Source organism: Teleopsis dalmanni, chromosome 1 (genome assembly GCF_002237135.1).
Source record: "Teleopsis dalmanni isolate 2A chromosome 1, ASM223713v2, whole genome shotgun sequence".
Taxonomy (NCBI): domain Eukaryota; kingdom Metazoa; phylum Arthropoda; class Insecta; order Diptera; family Diopsidae; genus Teleopsis; species Teleopsis dalmanni.
Window position 1 is genome coordinate 170,914,654 of NC_051846.1, and position 21,309 is coordinate 170,935,962.

Sequence of the window (21,309 nt, forward strand, 5' to 3'; positions counted from 1 at the left end):
AGCGAACCTTGGTTAAAAAAGGTTGGGAACGACTGCTGTAGAAAGGTTAGGTTTGGTTAGTTGAGGTGATGGCTTTGTGTACCAAAGCCCATCTAACCTCAAATAATTTCCCGTTATGATTAGCGTTCCCACGGATTAGCGTTGATAATACGCTGAACAGAAAGAGCCCTCAAAAGTCTACTGTCTGTTCGCAGTAGTTAGCACACAGGCAAAACAGTAGTCAGCGCATAGACAACGCTGAAAGGCATGACGCACACATTCCTAATTTTACAGGATGTCAGCCCTGTCACGTTGTTAAGCAAAGATGTACCTTAAAGATTTTAAATCTTTTTTTGACCAAAGATGGGCATTGACAAAGGAGATGAGACATAGATATCTCATCAGTTTAAATCCGTTCGATCGTGAAGTCTGACAGTGACTCTAGGTCTAAACACTCATCGTTATGACTTCGATGTAAACTGCTGCAATTCTAATCTCATGTTATTTTCGCGTTATATAAAATATTAATGAAAAATTTCGCTATAAATTAATTTTAAATAAATTCTATGCAGTAAAAGTTTTTATTTGAATTAGAAAATATTTCTCAAAACTTCTTAAATATCATTGTATAATCTAAGATCTTTTAGTCACATTACTGTTAATTACTTAAAAATATTTTAAACATTAAATACATATATAAAAAAAAAAATTAAATAATAGTAAGATGTCAGTATAGGACACATATTTTTATAAAAAAATAAATAAAAGAAAATGATATAGACATGTATAATAATGTATACATTCTTGAATGCATTTGATTTAAAATATCATAAGGTTATTGCTTAGATAGATTGGTTTACAATCTAATCACATAATCGCATGAGTTTTATACTTACCTCATCTGTTGATGGTACATGGTTTAGGCATTCAAGTAAAACGCTCGAAAGCTCATTACATAAAGGGATTGATGGGGTCTGGTACAAACTTCATGATAACAATGATAAATAATATTGATTTAGCTAAGTATAAAGTGTAAGTAGATTTATTAATTATATATAGAAGCTCAATGTGGTTTCAATTATAATGTAAATTATATACATATAATTTCATCCGCATAAAGTTTATTTTATTAAAATAATAATACAACAATTTCTTCCATATTTTTTTCAGTTTTAACTTAAATCTACATAAACTATACAAATATTCTTATTAAAAAAAAGGGGAGGAAGTATATTTTTCAAATACTTCTCACGGCTAAAAATGCTTTCTCATGAGTGAAGTGTGGTGATTATGATATTTACATATGAAAGTAATATTAATAATAAAAAACATATCTAAAATACTTATAATTAAAACTACGGTCTTACAACTAAAAACTTAACGCTCATGTTAATCATCTGAAAGACAACGATCTTATATATATATCAATTTAAAGTCTAAAACGGTTGCAAGTTATATCTAAATTTTTCGACGATTACGATTGTTACGATTACCAGCATTGCCATTAAAATTACGTTGTTGGTGCATATTATTTAATAAACCCCCGGGACCAAAATTATTAAAATTCCCTACCGGTAATGGACCAAGTAAACCTGGACCCCCGCTAAAATTGGGATTTATACCCAAATCAGGAACTATACCCGGAAATTGATGAAATGGATTATTCGTACCACCTGGCGGCATACCTAAAAGACTTGGACGGCCATTGGGTCCAAAAGGTGGCATATTCATTGGAGGTGGTACAGGTATACCAGGTCTAAATATTTGTTGTGCCATTGGATTATTATCACTCATGTGCGGTCCCAACATATTTGGTGGCGGTGAATTGAGAAAGTCCATTTGTTGCTGCGTTGGTGGTGGTTGTGAGAAATTGGGCAATATTGTAGTGCTACTTCCACCCTCTACATTACTTTGAATTTCATTGTCGTTGTCAGCATCAGACAGTATCTCTCCATTATCATCGATATAAATTCCAATATTTGTAAGGATTTCTTGAAGAGTTGAACTATTGAGTATAAAAGTAATATCAAAAATTTTATTTGGATTCTCATCTTGGTGGAATTTTTTTAGTTCCGTAGCAACTAATGCCAGTTGTTGGTTAGCCATAATCTTAAATTTCGAATTTAAACTTCTATACCAATCAGACTTATGCGCTAAATTCCGTAGTTCTATGTTAAAATTTTGTAGTTGTATAGCGGAGTTCGTAGTGTTGGATTGGCTTGGAGAATTGTTAGTTGCAATTGGTGGCGTGGAAGCTCTATTTTTATTAGTCACGGTTTCTGCTGCCATTCGCCTAGGATCTATTCGCTTACTAGTGTATGAAGTTGATTCATGACTTTGATGCTTGCTACTAGTTTTTGGAGGTATATAATATTTGGGCGATGCACCGTCTGAAGATTCTGGTGATGCTATAGTATTGCTAACTTTAACAGATTTACGTATAAGAGTTTCTGTTCTTTTTGTTCCTGAGAGTTCTGGCAAACCCAGTATACGCCGCAATCGTGGATCATTTGTCTGATCCGACTTAGAACTCTTTCGCAACTCAGTGTAATTTGGTCGAGATAAGTCAATTTTTATAATTTTATACAATATAGGTAAATGCGATGAATATGAAGCATCGATTTCTGTTGCTGGTGTAAAATTAGCTACCGGTTGGAATGGTAACCTAAAATCAATATCAACTAGGCCACTACTGTTTTGTATAAAACGCATATCTTTATCAGATTTCATGTTTAATGCCGATTCCTCTTCTCTTGCAGCTTCTTCAGGACTAAGATCATATATTGTGGCACGTTCATATTTTGGAAGACCATTATCTTCATCTAATTTTGGTGACTGTGATGCTTCAGGAGTAGCTGTACCGGATCTTGGAGTATTTGAACGAGAACGTCTACTTAGTGATGCAAACAAAATCTCATCATCACTATCATGTCTAGGTGACGGAGTATTTTCAAATTTATTATACTGTACCGAGTCAGTATTTATTTTGGAACGTGGATCCTTCATAGCTTCAGAAATAGGTTTGTAAATACTACTAAAAGGATTCTTTAATGATTTTTCAATATTAGTAAGTTTAGGTAATTTTTGTTTCGTTTCATCCATTTTAAAAGTTTTCTTCTGAAATTAATTTAAATACGAGAGCATTAATATACCAGCATTATTAAATTTTTTATATTAAAATCTCACCTCTTCACCATCATCATGCTCTAAATTGATGTCATCGATTATCAACTGTTCATCATCTCGTTCGTCATCGCCTGAATTGAAAAAAATGTTTAATTAAATATACAAAACTAATTGGGTTTATTGGTATTATGTTACTCACATGAACCACTTCGGTCAAATCCCAAATTTGAATCTTTCAAATACTGTGAGTAGTCAACTACCACAATGTTACTGCTATTTGAGTTTGAAGCTGAATCTTCTTTAAGAATCTCATCTTTATTTTGCACCTCATTTCCGAGTGATACAGTACTAGGAAGAAAACGCATATCAACATCTTGTTTTGTGGAACTATATTAACATCGAAAATAAATGTGAAAAACACAAAATGTAATAATAGGTGAGTAATTTACTACAAAATGTTAGTAAAGGTGTAAAATGAAAACAAAATTGCTAAAACTATGAAAAATATTACACATTGTGAAACAGATAGTACTCAAAATTATTAAAAATATTTTATAAATTAAACTCATAAAAAATTTACAATGCTTTGTGCTAATTTTAATAACTTACTTATCATCAGTGCTGTTCTTTTGCTCAGTTTTAGATTCCTCTGTTGGTTTGGAATCAGATTTAGCCATTTTAAGAGCATTAACCTGTATATCACTAATCTCAGCGGCAGTCAATCCAATCTGATTCAGTTGGCCTACAGTTAATTGATTAATTTGCTCTAGGTTTGTAATATTAAATTGTGATAATTTAGATATGTGCTCATCACTTAAAACATTTTTAAGATTTTTAATATCCAAATAACTAGGTCCATTATTGGCTATTGATTCCGAATTCACTAAATTACTACGTTGATTATTACTACTAGAGTTTGTTTCTAGCCAACGTGTTTTACGTTTATCACCTTTTGTTTGTGCTGGATTTAAACTATTAGAACCATTTCCCAGATCCATGTCTTCTATATCAGGCTTTATTATAACCATATCTAATAATGAAGGTATATTTGGTGTGGCCTTAAGTGTGGGTTGCTGCTTTTGTTGCTCAGTTTTGCGATTATAGTTTATGTGCTGTGTTGTAATGGACCAAGTATTTTCAACATTATATTGTTTACATAACTCCTCATGACGTTTATTCATTTGAACCACAGCATTTTCACGAGTAAGTCTCTTAAATTTGCCTAAAATTTCTTTTGGCGCTGTCTCGATATGTTTTAATAGAATACCACGTAACTGTTCAGAAAGTGGTTCGCTATGTGCAAATTTACAAGTTTCTATATTTGGGCAATCCATACCCAAATAATAGTATTTACAAGGAAATTCCGAATGCATATAGGAACATTTGTCTTTTTTCGCACAACATTCCATCAAATAAAATTTGCAAAGTTCTAATTTACGTGGTTCTTGTCTTCTTCCATCCTCCTAAAATTGATAAAAAAAAAAAAACTATTCAAATAAAATAATTTAATAATATTATAAGTAAGACTTACAGGTGAATCATGACGTTTTCGTTTATCTTGTCTGTTATTTCGATCTTCACGTCGTTTACGTGAATCCTTTTTACCACGCCGTCGTCTGCGATTACCAGTTTCAACATCACTATTATCACCTGATTCAAAACTGTCATATGATGTATAAGAATCTTCTGATTCATAATGTTCATCTTTGTAAACATTAACAGGAAGCAACGGTGGATGAGAAATAGGTGGTGGGCTACCACCTCGTACATTAAGCATCTCGTATTCATCGAAATCCTCATCAAGCTCAGGCGCGGGCTCAGGCGGTGATTCAAACCTTTGCTTTTTCTATTTTTTTAATTAATACATTGTTAATGATTAAATAATTAATAACTTAAAAAGTTATAAAGAAATGTTAAAAACGTTTAATGAGTTTTTAAGTAACGTAAAAAAATCTATTAGCTATATTGTTCGTTTTTAGTTCTTCAATCATTGGGCTTGGAAAACGATCAAAAGAATTTAAGTATTAATTTCATTTAAAAAAATATAACTTTTTTAATACTATACTAATATAATAGCTAATCACTGAGCATCTTAAAGATTTAGAAGCGAAAGAGATTTCATCCCGGGGCTACACACGTTGGTGCTGTTTTAGTAGCCCTTGGAAATCTATATGGCATATAACATGGAAGGAATTAGCTAAACGAATACATTGGTTAGGATATTGTGGGGTTATGTAAATGTGGAAGAGGGGTAAATTATTTGGGAACCATAGTTTATTATGGATGGGTGTGATTTTCGGAACTACACAGACACATTGACGATTAAGTAATGGTTAGCGTTCTTGATGGGGGACACGGCGGACTATAATGTTAGTTTTGATAACCAAATTTTTTAATTTTTCTAAATGTAGCTTTTTTATGAAAATCTTAAACATTCTCTTGGCATTATATCTTTAATTGAGATAATGTAGTTGAGATTATTTTAAAATGTATTCAAAGTATGTTAATTGAAACATAAGTTATAAATATGTATTGTATATTGTCTTATGAAATATTGTCATTATCATTGCCTCATATATATGGACTTTGTCATATATGGAATGGCATTTAATCGATCAATCAAGGTTTAGCTTATGATGAATCTTCCTTTACTAAAGAAAGTTTTTTAAATATAATATATAATTTTTTAAATAAATGTAACTTTTTAAATAAAATATCTTAAATAAAAAATAAATTTTTAAATGAAATTAATATTTGAAATAATATATATTTTTTTAAATTAAAATATAATTTTTTAAATGAAATATAATATATATGAAATAATATATATTATTTTAAATAATATAATTGTTTTAAATAATATATTATTTTATATTATTTTATATATATCTTATGTAAGGGGAAGCATTATTATTATATTAGCAATTCATCTACTATGGTGAAAATTCTTTTAAACGGTCATTCATTATCAACTAATTTTTGTGTTTAAGTGGCGTGTTTGGCTTAGTAGTTCCAAATAGAGGTTTGTAGTTTCAAAATATAATTAAAAAAAATTGGATTTAAAAAGGGGTACGCTAGAATTTTCCTTTTGGGTATAAAAAGTTGTTCACTTAATTCACGTGTGCTTTAGACAGGGACAGGGAGGGATATGTGTTAGAAGAACTTTCAATTTGGGTTTAAAAAGTTGTCCACCCAATAGAGGTGTGTGTTTGACAGGGTTATACGTTAGAAGAGTTTACATTTTTGGTGTAAATATTTTACATCCAATAGAGTTATACTTTGGAAAGGTGTGTACGTTAGAAGTATTTTCACTGCATATAGATCAAGATCAACAGTAAGTGTTTAACTACCGTTTTTAATATTATTTGTAACTAATTTTTATGCAATTTAAATATGTATGGCCTAAATTTGTTTTAAGGTATTACCTTTTCTTTACGTTCCTTATCTTTATCCTTTTCGTCACGTTGTTTTTTTCGTTTTCTACGACGACTGCTTTTACTCTGACCATGTCCTGCCAAAATATCACTATCTTTCGCATCTAAGAGACCGTTACGTGGTTCGAGTAACTTTGGTAATGGTGGTTCAATACCTTTCTTTTTCAATGCATTTGCAATAGCATATTCAATACTACTAGCATGATCGTCTAAATTTTTGTAAAAAAATAAAAATAAAAAAGGATCCCAATATAAAAAAATATGAGTTTCTTCGAAATAGCTACCTTCTATAGGTTGTGGTTTTTTCAATTTTATTGGTGCTGGAACAGCTAAAGATGCTGGTGTTGTATCGCCTACTAGATCAATGGTTTCTATTTTACTTTTTTCATTATTTTGTTTATGTGCATTAGTTTTTTTATCTGTTAAAGGACTTAATACAATTGGACTATTATTTTTGGATGGCGGTGAAGCAATAGTAACACCAGTTATCATTAAATCATCATCTTCTCCATCATCATCTATTTCACCATCTTCCAAATCATCGGCCACATCAGCCAATTCAACTTTATCGGCATGGAGTGCTTTACTCAAAACCTCTACCTCAGACATATTGCTCTCTCTCTTTCTCTCTTTATAATAGATAAGCAATTATAGCAGATATAACATAACAGGATAAGGGATGCCCTTATATCAACTTTATATGAATAATAGTTATGCTATATTAGGTAGTTCTTATTTAAATCTGTAAATAAATCAGTACATATGTATATAACTATTAAGCGATAAAAGAGTTAGTATATTTTATTAAATTTTGCTTTATATTTTTTCAATATATGTACATATATATGTGTGTACATAATACATCGCCCCGTCGTAACATTGAGTTTAATTAAAATAATATAAATTTCAATGTGAAATAGTTTTAATATAATTTGAAAATCTATGCTTACTTTTAGTTGAAAAATTATTTTTTTTTTTAGAAAAATATCTATGTCTGTATGTATGTCACTTTCATTATTTTATGATGGTACGATGCATATATTTAAACAAAACCTTTGCAAAATGTGTTGGTTTGATGACATAATTTTCATGCAAAGTCGAGTTAAACTATTCTTTATAAAAATTGTGTTCAATAAAAAGCATGATTTTGCGTTAACTTTTAAATAAATAAGATAATACACGTACAATTTTATCAAATTTACTGTTTTTACTACATAAAAACGTAGATAGAAGTGGTTCATTTTCCCAACAATTATGATTAATTGTTTTTCGCTCTTCTGTATAGTCAATAAACTAATACCAACACAACGAAAGATACAGAAAAAAAGAGCGAGAGAGAAGAGAACTGGTAATGCCTCATTTTACAGCAAAGACAAAAACCATGAACTAAAATCATACAAGAAAAACAACAACAAAAAAAGTAGTAATATACATAAGCAAATGTTGTTTGTATTTACGAGCAACATTTAAAATGGTTAATAATGTAGATACGTAAATTGTTGTTATATTTTCTAGCACGAGTTATAATTTTACATAAACACTTTTAAAGTAGATAAAACATCAGTCAAAATCTATGTCCATGTCCATGTCCGTGTCCACACAAACAAATGCAAATGTATTGTCCTCAAGTCAGGTCTGCTTTATTTACACATACCAACGACGCAGGTATACGATGACCCAATAATTAAACAAATAACATAAATTATTTCCTCAAAAACAGGAACTATGTAATGAATGTACCAAACAGCTTCAAATTATTTTTAATGTTTTTGTGCAAATTAACTAGGTACATTATTCTCCCCGATAGAGGAGCGAAGAGCAAATATACGAACACATACCAAAGAAGATATGTGAAAATATATGTATAAAAAAAAATGTTTATGACAAAGAACAATGCATCCAGCCACGTACAGCATTCATAATATATTGAATGTAGACAAAAAAAAAAAAGTTTGCAACGTCATACTGAAATTATTTGATTGAATTATTTAAATAATTATTTTATTGATAACGCGTAAAAATGCACAGATCGTAAATTCGTTAATTTTATATAACACTAATATTTACATTTAATAGGGACGATGACGCTGCTCTCTGTAATAAATTATATAAATTCTGCAACATTAATTATTATAGTACGTTGTTGCAAATAAATATTGCAGCAAGTCAAACTTTATTTTATTCCAATCCCTAATCTCCAATCGATTAAGCAAAAAAAACAAATACAACGAAAATAAAGAGAGGACAAAATGTCGCGCAGTTCGTATTATATATTCGCTACGTACAAATACATACATACATAGATATGTACATATATAAAAACCATTTGCATCTGCTTTTTGTTTAAATATAGAAAAATAAATTAAGCTAAATTATAGCTTATTATTTTTATAAATACATTCGACTAAATTTAATTTTCATTACTTTTACATTGAATCGCAGTTTAAAACATATGTGGTGTTCCTCTTAATTGCATAATTAAAACATATATAATTTTTATATATAGGCCTTATGTGTTTGTCAGATAGAAAAAATATTTCTTTATATACTATAATTTTCCAACTTTAACATAAAAATGTAATGAACAATTCAACAAATTCAACTTGAATGAAATGTAAATCTGTTGCGAAGCAAAATTTAACCTCGTATACCGCACAGTGTTGTATTTAAGCGAAGCTGAACATTTACGATTTGTGTATATGTACTAAATGGAAATAAATTTCAAAATGTTGCTGCGAAAAAAATTTTTTTCAAATTATTTTATGCTAATAAAACTGTTTGTTTAGGTTTAGATATATATTTCTATACAAATAACTTAGCAATTCAACTAGTACAAGAGATAAAAAAAATAGTAATAAATATTATATAAACAATTATTATTTGATTTCACAATAGCACGTATATATAAGTACTTGAACATATCCTACTGTTTAGAAGAGGAAGATATTATCACTTTCTGCATATATGTATGTATTAACACATGTGCATACACTTTCTGTATACGTATATAAACGCGTGTGCTATTGTTTTTAAGCTCAATTTTATAAAATTAACATATAATAGGTCTATTCCACGAGCTAGCCTTACTCAAAAACTCAAGTAAAACACAAATATAGTTCAAACTGATAATGTAACGCAAATAAAATGCCAAATTTTGCTCTTTACACAAATTTTCATAAAACGGCTTTCTGTAAAGTCTGAGAAGAACACCAGTTGCGCGCAAATAAACAATACAAAAATTAAAATTCAAATCAACACAGCTGATTCACACATCAACACAAATTTTACTTGAAATAAAATGTACGAGTAAAGTCTCTGTAGCATTTTCAAATTTCGACACAGAGCTCACGATCTCTCAGATGATCTCATTTACTTGAAAATTTGCTGGTTGAAAACACTTCTTTATACATAGTGTTACTCAAAGTTACTACGAGTAGCTCGAGGAACAGATCTATCGATTAATCTGAACACGGTGTGAAGGATAGTGGAACAAAAGCTTTCACAAACATATTAAAAAATTGTCAATATAATTTACCGAAGTAATTAAGTCAATTGATCCATATAAAATTATTAAAAATTTAAACTAATTCATTTTCATTACTTTAGCTATACAAAATCTTGATAAAAACTATGCAATGATGTGACCGATAAGAGTGTACTTCATTTTTAAATCTACTCGCTTAGGAAAAGTTGCTTCAAAAAATTCTAATGTAGCAATTATGGATGCAAGTTTAAATAAAAACTTACAACAATTAAACTACAAATCAAAATAAATTTTATACATATTGAAAACAAAAGTGCAGAAAGATAAAAATTGCTGACTTACATAAGACAAGCTAAAGTCTCAACGTACTGTCTTTCCATTCTTGCAAGTTAAGGAAATTAAATAAAAATCAATTAAGTAAAAAAAAATTACAAACATACTAGCTAAGAGCTTTAAAAATAACGAAAAGTACCAGCTAATAGCACCAAAAATGGACAACACAAAACGAGCATACTTTTGCTATTAATATAAGGTGATTTGCTTATTCGGATATTTTAGAAAAAAATAAATTACCTTATTTTGAAATGTCTTATTGAAATTACAAAGATTGACAACTTTGTATTTATAAATGCGACAACTGACATAAATATGAGGTTTAAAAATATACGTCAACTTGTCAAATTTTTGTAAAACTCACATTTTTACATACAAGGCAACAACAAATAGTTTAGTATTTGTGACGTCTTATCACAACTTTATGACAGTCGTATATATACGGTACTATTATGACAATACTTTGAACAGGCTTATCATACACCACTTATAAAAATTAAAAATATATATATATATACATATATAAATAAATTAAAAATAATTATAAAAAACATATTTTATAGTAAAAATATCTACATATAATCACACATATATCAAGTAGTTATTTACTTATATTTAATTATTTACGTTACTGAAATTTTTTCCACAACACTAATCATTTATGAGTACTCGTTGCATATTCTTTTAAGATAAGCAAGATTTCGTTTTTAAATAGTTAATTATAAAATTACGGTACTTATTATTTCAAAAATGCAAATATTTATATTTTGTCCAGAATATTTTTTTGTTTTTATTAATTTTCAAGGATTATTTGATTTAATTGAATTAAAAAAAGTTTACATATATTATTACATTTTCATTATATTGAATATAATTTTTTTATTAAAATATTTTAATATAAATATAAGATAACATTTTATAAGAATATATACGGTGTTTATGCAAAAATTTAATGACAAGGCTCAGATAAAGAAATCAAGTTGTCAGATAAAAACAGTATTCACAATAGTTAATTATTATACTTAGCTATTGTGACATTTGTTCAGCACATTATACATCAGTTCTATATTAGCGGTCGCCATGTTTAGTGTTGTTTTGTGAGAGTCGTGGAAAATGTCAACTAGAAAAGTATCTATTAATGATATTTGAACAAATATAAAATTTAAATGAAAATTTGTTTATAAAAATTCAAAAATTATTCAAAATTAAAAGTGCAAAATTTTACCACCAAAGAAATGATCTAACTAGATAATTCTTAAAGTTAAGGCAATTAATACAAACTAAGTATTTTTGATAATAGAATTGTGGTTAAATTGATGTTGGAAGCCAATAGAAACAAATTTAAATCAATTTGCATTTTGTTAATTTTTTATTAATTAAAGAATACATAAATTCCGATACCTCGTTAATTTTGGTTAAAAAATTTTTATTGGAAAAAAACCATTACACAAAAAAAAGCAACCATACAATATTACTTAAACTAAATAAAAAGTACGGCAAGAAAACCTAATAGATTCTGTGTAATAACTGCAGAAGATATAATTATTATTAGTGCATTAATTGATTTTATTGCAATTGGAGCTGTTGCAATATTTTTTATTTGTCATAAATAAATTCTATTCACAATGGCTGATTTTGATCTAAATGTAGACAGCCTTATACAGCGGCTACTAGAAAGTGAGTATTATTAATAAATTGTTTCAAAATTATAATACCCATTTTAATCATAATAAATTTGATTTTTTTATTTTTGGTTTTTTATCTTTCTGTTTTATTCATGAGCGTTTGTGATGAATGATAACTTGTGATGTAATTAAAAGCCGCATTTGCGAGTGTGGGCTGCTAAAGGAATATTATTCCATACAATTTGTTTTTTAAAGAAAGTAATGTAGTATCGAGTTTATTTACTTTTATTCTATATTCTATATAGATCAGAGTGGGTTCTGTTTTAAAATTCTTCGATTTGACTCATACTTATTTCGATTGAATTACTAACATTAATTTTCTTACTAATTAAATTAATAAGCAACCAATTGATATGGTTAAGCCGCAAATTTTTTTGTTTTACGTTTTCATTCTACGATATTAACCATTTAAAAAGAATTTACTTAATACAGTTGTCACTCAGAATTTTTCGTTGTATTTCGGCCTCAATTTGACTTTAGAATCAATTAATTTTAATTGATTTTCATTGCTAAAAATGTACATAAATGTTGTTGCGCCTTGTTAGTCATTAAATTTTTTACAATAAGTTTTCTAGATAAACAAAATAAAAAAATATAGACATATTTTATTGTAGATAAAATGGAATTGCAAGTTGTTTTTCTTTTGCTTACGAAGAAAAATAGATTCTAAATGAAAAAAAAAATTATATATACATTTAGATACATAATAATTATTCTATATAACTCATATATAATATGTGCCAACTGTAATAACAGTAGAATCTGATCGCTTTGTGTATTTCTTTATGTTATGTCTCTTTCTCTTTAACTGTTCTACTAATGCCTTTTTTTGTTCTATTACTATTATTGTCTATTTCGCACAGTATGGCATAGAGTCTCAATAATTCTAAATCTGACTCTCTTTGGTGCTTTTCTGTAGATGTCTTTCCATGTATATAGTGCTTCCACGTCTTAGTTGGCTTACCAGGTCTTCTGCTATCTTGTAGATTCCATGCCAACGCTTGACTCGCTATGTAATCTCTCGTTAATCTAAGGTTATGAGCTGTCTACTTTCACTTTCTCTGATTTCTGAGCCTTTTAGTTTAGCAGGCGTTCATTCGTGATATTCGTTCTGGCCATTACATTTTGAGAATTTTACGTAGACACTTGTTGACAAACACTTGCATGCATTCTCCCCATATATCTGGAGTGCTTCCATGTTTCATAACCGTAGTACAAGACAGATTTTACATATTTGTATTAAATTTTAGTAAGACTTTATTTATATATGGAAAGATGTATGTATAACAGCACTGAAAATAATAAGATTAAGGAAATGAACTCCCAGGAGTTATTAGGAATTAATAGCAAAATTGAAGAAGAGGGTATATGGCGCTTTCCTCTCCAAATGCTTTATTCCTTATTCAGTTTCGTAGTGATCCATCAAATCATATTCTTACAATGTTAAGTGTACTTTTTATTTATAGATTGTTTAAATACATGATACGGTAATACATCGTTCTCTATAAAATTTTTTGTGTTGAAAGTTTTAGTAATTATTAGTTTATAATATCTGCAATAACGTTTAATAAAAATGGGCAATATACATAAAATAAAAGTAAATACATATATATTTCCAAGAAAATATTTGATTAAAATAAATTTAATATATTTTCTTATGAAATAGTTAGAAACATAGGCATTAGCTCTATCTTATCCATTCAGAACTGTGATTGCATTTGAAGTGCAAAATAATTCAAGTCTGCTTTCGATAAATGTGATTTTTTTTCTACTAACTGATATATGATTCCAAATAATAAAAAAACATAACTACTACAATAAATCAAACATAGTTTCTTTTAAAAGACAATATTATTATAACACATCAAACTAAATAATTTTTCGAAGAACCCTTTAATATTTTATTTTCTATAGATAGTTTCTTTTTGTTCTTGATCGAAATATTTTTTTTATTTATTTATAATCTAATAAAAATTGAATGGAATTAGAATATCCATTGGTATTAATTGAAATGACAAAACAAAATTCATTATTTTAATGAAAATAGTGGCATATACAATATAAAAACAGCTATTTCATATTGCAAATTAGACAATATAATCAAATTAAATTATGATTACTAATTCTAGCTACTTACTCAGACTGAGTGTCTAACTAATATAACTCCGTCAACCGTTACTAGTGTTCTATTATCTAATCTTTACAAAATTCCAAATTAATTTTATGTATATATTATTTCATATATGGTATATCTATAAGTGCAATAGTAATTTAAAAGTACTAAGTAATAATTAGTGTACCTTCTTTATAGATAGTATTTAAAATAATGTATATGAGATTCGATTTACGATAAGGACTTAGGTTCGCGGTGAAAAAGTTAATTAAGTTCAAAATGTTTTTTCTTTGTATTTTACCAAAAAATTGCAGACAAATAGGACTAAATTTAGTGTAATAAAAACGGTAATACTAATATCTATTTGAGAATACTTCTTTTCGATATCTCAATATGGGATAATCTTTGAGCAGACAGTGCTAATAATATGTCAATAATAAACGTTAAATTCATATCATTTAAACAAAACAAAAAATCTATCAAAACATGTATTTATACTTTTCCTTTCCAGTCAAATAGGCAAATAAATGTAAATATCTGGAGTTGGAAATAAATATCGGGCTATATAAAGATTTTTGTCAGATCACAAGACTCTCTTGGTCAATTAATACTGAACCAACTAAGTACTACGGCATCGATGCTGCAGTACACTGCTTATTAGGGAAGCAAGCAATAAGTCTAGGTCTATCTTTGAAAGATTTTGTCGTGGTTCTGGCTCTGCGAATGGTGGGGATATTGTGTCAGTCAGTATCTATTATTGGCTATCAGAAAATTTAAAATCTGTTTTCTAACAGCTCTATCAGCTGTTACTTCTTAAAATTATAGTCGTATCCAAGTTTACAGACTAGTTAGGTTAGTTTTCTTCTACTAAGAAATGAGAACGTCGTTTTTTCTCAAAGCGTTAGAATCTTCTGAATTTTAAAATTAAGATGGTCTTCAAGTCTAGCGAGCGATAACGATAACGAACAAACGATTTTGTTCGATTTTGTCGACTCTCTTAATCTAATTATATATATATGTAGGAGAATTAGATTCCGACTTTGTTTCGTTTTTAAAAGGCGTATTGCCTTCGTAGGACTACCATCTAGTCCAATCGCAGATTCATCAGGTTGTTTCTATAGCCTTTCAAGATGTAGCCTATCTCCATTTATTTTCATTTCAACTATTTTTTTTATTATTTTAAATATATTATAATCCATTAAGTTGGTCTATGTTTTATCTAAGAATGAATGTTTTTGTTATTTGAGCGACGTCTTTGGTCATTGAAGTTCTATTTTTACTATCAAAAAACTTTCTAAAATCTATTTATTGCTATAAATAGATAATTATATTTCTCCGCGATACAACATTCATCCCGTGTTTTGGGGATGTATATCATGAACATATAAACATAATTAGCATACATTTTATAGTTTGGATACCTATAGAAAATGTCTACTATTTTCGAGTATTAGAACGAAAATAATTTCAAAGAAAAGTTATTTATAAAACTCCTTCTACCTCTATATCGAAAAATAGTTTTCCTGTCTATATTTATACAAGGCTTATCAGATATTTCACCACATTTTGAGATCTTAAATGCGAAGAGTCGAACATTTGTAGAATATATGAAAATAATTTTGTGGCAAATGCGGAAATATTCAAAACGAATTCAGGGATTTGTGTTCTACAGAACTGAGGCAGCCAATATTTGTTTTTATTTGCATTTATAAATTTGTTGTTTTAATTTAATGAAAATTGATTTTATGCAACGTCAGATGACAGAGAATCATTTTTGTTTATTAGTTGAAAACATTTTCCATTTCCAATGTAAAACAGTCGGCAATGCCATTGTTCAAATACTTAAACAACTAAGGCAATTGAAGGTGACATATGCGTCAGAGGAGGCAACTTATGACCATTGAATTATTGTACAGATTTTGTGTATGGTCAAGGTGCCTGAGATGACTCTGTGTGCTCTACTGCTTTGGTTCTTAACGTGATGTGATGTGGGTGGTTGAATAATTTGTGTGAATAAATGAAATATTAATTAAAAGCTATGGAAGGGGAGAGTACTCGTATAATCAGTGTGAAAAGCAAATATTTAGCTCTCAATGGGGCATAAAAAGTGGGGTGCATCCAAACTATTTTATGTAATTTTTAATATATTATGGACTATTTCCTGGAAAAATTTTCATGATTATCTTGTTGTATATTAAATAGTTTTTCTTTGCAATAAAAGTTATTTAATTTATTTCAATCAAATTAAATATAATATTAATTTAAAGTTAAAAATTATATAAACATTTAAAGCAGATTTTTATTTGTTAGTATTGGCAAACAAATACATATGATGAAAGTATTTTGTTTAATATTAATTATTGTTTATATATTTTAATATTACTTATATGTATGCAATAGGCATATTGTTAACACCATGCAAATTGTTACTGAATTTTTTCTGTGCTGAAATTTTTAATAAAAATGAGAAAACTCAACTATATGCAGGCATCTGTATGCAATCTGCCCACTTTCCGTTAAAAGAAAATCCAAAAATCTCATTGAGATGCCCCGTAGAGATATCAGTCTTTTGGTAGGTTTATTTACAGGTCATTGCATACTAGGTAACCATGCTAAAAGATTAAATCTCTCTTTTAATCAAACCGGTCGCAGCTGTTGGGAAAACGATGAGAGTGCCTCTCATTTACTATGACTTTGCCCAGTTCATGCACGGCGACGATTTAACACATATTTAGCTCCTTTTCTTGAGGATCTTGATCAATTACACGATCTGACACTAACCAGCATTTTGAGCTACGCCAAAAGTTCTAGGTGGTTTTAAACCTTTAGTTGTTCCTATATATACGGCAACACAATGGGCCAGTAGGTCTAAGTGAATTCCCTAGGGATCGTTGATATAACCTACTATAATCTATTGAAAAGTTTTTATTCTGACATATGCATATAGCTAAATAGGTTCCAAAGAAAGAACCTTTTTGCGATACAAGAGCTGTTATTGGTAAATAAAAAGAGTTGAATTTTTATTTATAATTATATTTTTGCAGAAAAAAATTTATTTCCATGTTAATATATTTTATGTATATTAAATTTTAAAGTTCAAATTATATATATAGATTTTTATTATGATATATTTTATATAAGTTTAAATTTTATATTTTATATATATAGATCTATTGAAATCTGAAATGATTGGGCTATAGCTGTCGTATAGATTAAAATGTCAGAATGAATGAATCAAATATCAACTTATTCATCTTCAGAACTGCATTAATTATTTGCAGTACATTGAGGAGTTCAGTTTAGGTTCAAATTTGGATGTACATATTTAGAAATATACACTTCTAATTTATAGAAACTTTTTCTTTGACAATTATATTTATATGATACAATAAATTTTTATGTTTCAATTACCAAAGAATAAATAATTTTTAAATAATATAGAAAAATGTGTTAAGTAACAATAAAAAAATGATGTACTTTATAAGCCCGTAAGTTTAAGTGATATCGAAGTGTTTATTCTCAAGATATTGAGACCAATTTCGATAGTTCTTTACATAAAAAATATGTATAATCGTAGTTATGTATCGTAGTTCTACAGAGGAACTTTGTTAAATTTTTATACTTAAAAATTTATTAAGCTTCATGAATTATCGTTAAAGTTAATTCTAAAATTTAAAAGTAAAGTTGATGACGAAATGAAATAAAATTGACTGTTGAAGTAGAAAAAAATATTTATTGCTGAGACGTGATAAAGTGGTGTGGTGTGGTTTGGTTTGATATATTGAAAAAATTAATTCCATAAAAGTAAACAATTATGTCCATATTGCCTCAGACAAAACATGAAAGAACATCAAAAAATGATTGCAAAGCATATATGTGCTTTGTTTATTGTTTTTATATAATCTTAGAGGTCAATAAGCTTAGATCTTTTCTTAAATATATCAAACTTTATTGATCATGTTGTCTACATATCAGCAAAGCAATTGTTATAGTTTTTGTAGGGTAAACATTTTGAAAGTATATTTTGTGAAATTGATTGATCAAGGAAATATTGCAATGTTCCTGTTTATGAAACATTTTAGTTTTTTTTAATTATCTGGATGCTACTTTTGAGGTTGAGTTTATATACATGATTACCATATCATCAGCAAGTTTTTCTATATATGTTTTCATTGAGGTGAATAGATCGATTGTATAAATACAGTCAAACCTCTCTATAAGGAAGTCGTTGGTGCCTACAAAAAACTTCGTTATAGGGAGGTCTTTGTTATAGAGAGGTTGAACCAATTTTTTTTTGTTTGAATTTTTTTTTTTTTTGCATTTGACTGAGAAATATGTACGTATTTATTTTTAAAATATATTTAATTCATGTTTATTCATATATATATATATATATACATAACATTAAAAACAATAACTGTATATTGGTAAGCCTATAATTTTAGTTTATTTAGACATTTTTACTTTTTCCTTATTAAGGAACTCTTCCAAATCCAAATCTTCTAACAAGTTAATAGTTTGCATACAAAGAAGTATCTCATAAGTGACAAGTTGAGTGCTTGATTTGTATTTGAATTTAATTTGTTATAGAGAGGCTTTTTTGTATGCAACAATTTGTTTGCATACCTGAAAAAACTTCGTTATAGAGAAGAATTCGCTATAGAGAGTTTTGTTATAGAGAGGTTCGCTATAGAGAGGTTCAAATATATATAAATCGCTGTGTCTTCAACAAAACTTCGTTATAGAGAGGAATTCGTTATTCGCTATAAAGAGGTTTGACTGTATTATACAAAATTGGATCAAAAATTCTACTACTCACAACGACTCTAAAATTAACTTCTCTTATTCTTTAATTTTTCTTTTTAGAAAAATAAATTTTTTTATTAAAAAGTAAGTTTGTCCTATGCCAAAAAACCAATCTCAAATCGTCCAAAAATTATATATACTACCAATTAAACTAATAGATGTTTCTAAAAACCATTAATGATGGATATTTTACGATATCCGAAACAGCTGCCAAAGAGTTTACTTGATTAAAAAATAAACATTTTTTTGGATTTAAAAATTTCTTCACTATTACTTTTCCTCTTTTTCTATGCAAAAAGAAATGTTCCCAATTAACATTGTCTAAATATATATAAATAACATATATGTGTATATAGATTTTATTACTTTGAATATCTGTTGCTGTTCATTAAAACATTTTTTTCGAGAAAAATTATTCATCATTTTTTGGTATGCTAAATTTAAACGGAGTCGTATACACAGTCATCGGCACTAAACATTATGTTTGACCAAATGATGCTGTTATTTAGAAAAATGTTAAAATAATTAACAAACATAGCTCACATCAAAAATATTTAAAAAAAGTATTTAAGAATGTTGGACTTTATCAGAATTCCTTAGAATAAATCGAAAGTCCGATGAGTAGACATTGACATAATTAGCTGCGTGAATAGCAGGCAATGTGAACTAACCAGAAAGACTAAGAGCGTTACAGTTTGACGAAAAAGTGAAGATATTTTTATTACGATATTAATAACTTTAAAAAGATATTAAAACTATCTACTCATGGTAGTCATTTGTTATAAATTTAACTTTGAATTCTTCTTTCACCTAGCTTATTCTTCAGATCTGGCAGATTACCTATTAGTAAACTTTAAAAGTTTTCATCAAAAGAGAGTTTTCTCATCAAAAGAGACCGCGTGAACACTACAAAGCTTACTGCAGTTCTTTTTGGTCATTGGTGAACCCATACAGAGAAACTGCGCATTTCTCATAATCCTCACAGCAGTTGTTGTGGAAATCTCCAGAAAAATAAAAACCATTAAACTCTTTCTCTGTGAATGTCCGGTTTTGGCGCCCAGAAGAAATAGGTTCTTAGGACGATATTTCTTTCACAGTTTATCAGACTCTTCATCGGTAAAGACAAAAGACTTATTAAATTATTTTAATTCGACGGAATGGATTTAGCGGTTACTCTTTTATATTATGGATTCCTACGAGGAATTTGGTAGTAAATGGGAAAAAATCGCTAATTGAGGTACATAGAAGTTATCTAATAGCCTCCCACTGCAATCAACCAAACATTAAGCGGAGAGCTGCCAGAAATAAAGAATTAATATCCGAATTAACGGTCAACTTTGAAGATCCTATGAAATGATACGAATGTTGTTTTATAGTTCAAATACGAGAATACACTCATATTGTATCGTGTTAGAAGTAGATCATAACGCTGATCCTTTTTTCAAAATTGAAGTTTGAATTCTTTTCTTAGCCAGTGTAGTCTTTAGATCTGGTTCAAGTTTTAAATATCTGTTAGCTAACTTCAAAAAAATATTTGTCAGAAATAAAGAACTGATCACCGCATTAAGGGTAAATTTTGAAGATCCCGAAATTTAGTATCATAAGATTTCGAATTGTTTGAATGTTGTTTTAAAGTTCAAGAAAAGTAAACCGATAAAGTAGTTATGTGATTAAAATAATGTCTTTTCGTTAATCACAATAAAGACTTTAATTCTTTTGCTAGAGTAGAAAATTATTTTATTTTATTAAAAGCTTTTTATAATCAAAAAAAAAAAAATGAAAAAACTAGTAATTGTTTAAAAAACAATTTCGAAGATATTATATATAAAAAAATTAGTTTATTAAAGTTTAATTATAATTATAAGTTTTTTGCTTTGGTAAGTTTATAATGATCACTTGAAACATCATTTTCACTTAAGAAAGTGTAATAACAATTTTATTTTATTCTTTTATAATACTTTCAAAACATTTAATAATACTTCATATAAATAAAAATTGAATGAATATTGATAGTCTTGATAATAAATTGAGTTCCTATTTATTTATTTTTATTTTTTTTATTTTTTTTATTTTTCTTTTCTATTTTTTATTAGAAATTAAATGTGTTTCTGTATCTGTGTTCAATTACTACAAATATTTCAAGCTCTTGTCATCAATTTCTACGACACAAAGTTCATCCATTTCTATTTTTATTGTGATTATTATTGCCTCCATTTATATTGAATTGAATTGTAATTGAGAAGAGTGAGTGCTGAAGAAATTTTATAAAAATTACTCAAAAAACAAAAAAAAAATAACTTTTGTGTAAATTTAGTCGTCATTTCATTTATAGGTTGAAATTTCATTTTT

The 21,309-nt window shown here is 28.1% G+C and overlaps 2 protein-coding genes across 5 annotated transcripts in view; one reads left to right on the forward strand and one right to left on the reverse strand.

The window, feature by feature from the left end:
- Window positions 1-1,156: 1,156 nt before the first annotated feature.
- LOC119670120 (protein suppressor of sable) lies at window positions 1,157-9,043 on the reverse strand. Of its 3 annotated transcripts, none has more exons than XM_038080248.1 (8): window positions 8,964-9,043; window positions 6,824-7,281; window positions 6,531-6,748; window positions 4,637-4,951; window positions 3,715-4,568; window positions 3,305-3,453; window positions 3,166-3,236; window positions 1,157-3,096 (listed from the first exon to the last, which is right to left on the reverse strand). In XM_038080248.1, the coding sequence occupies exons 2-8, from the start codon at window positions 7,146-7,148 to the stop codon at window positions 1,438-1,440; spliced, it is 3,591 nt and encodes a 1,196-aa protein (XP_037936176.1). In that variant the 5' UTR covers window positions 7,149-7,281; window positions 8,964-9,043; the 3' UTR covers window positions 1,157-1,437. The 3 variants fall into 3 exon arrangements, with proteins under 3 accessions (XP_037936176.1, XP_037936175.1, XP_037936174.1); XM_038080247.1 differs by having other exon boundaries at window positions 1,157-3,093; window positions 3,305-3,492; XM_038080246.1 differs by having other exon boundaries at window positions 3,305-3,492.
- A 2,366-nt stretch (window positions 9,044-11,409) lies between these two features.
- LOC119670121 (serine/threonine-protein phosphatase beta isoform) overlaps window positions 11,410-21,309 on the forward strand; it is a 58,317-nt gene continuing 48,417 nt past the window's right edge. The window contains exon 1 of one of the 2 annotated variants that reach the window (XM_038080251.1): window positions 11,410-12,033. In XM_038080251.1, the coding sequence (XP_037936179.1) occupies window positions 11,982-12,033 (52 nt within the window). In that variant the 5' untranslated portion in view covers window positions 11,410-11,981. The remainder of the gene's footprint in view (window positions 12,034-21,309) is intronic. The other variant, XM_038080250.1, reaches the window with a different exon arrangement.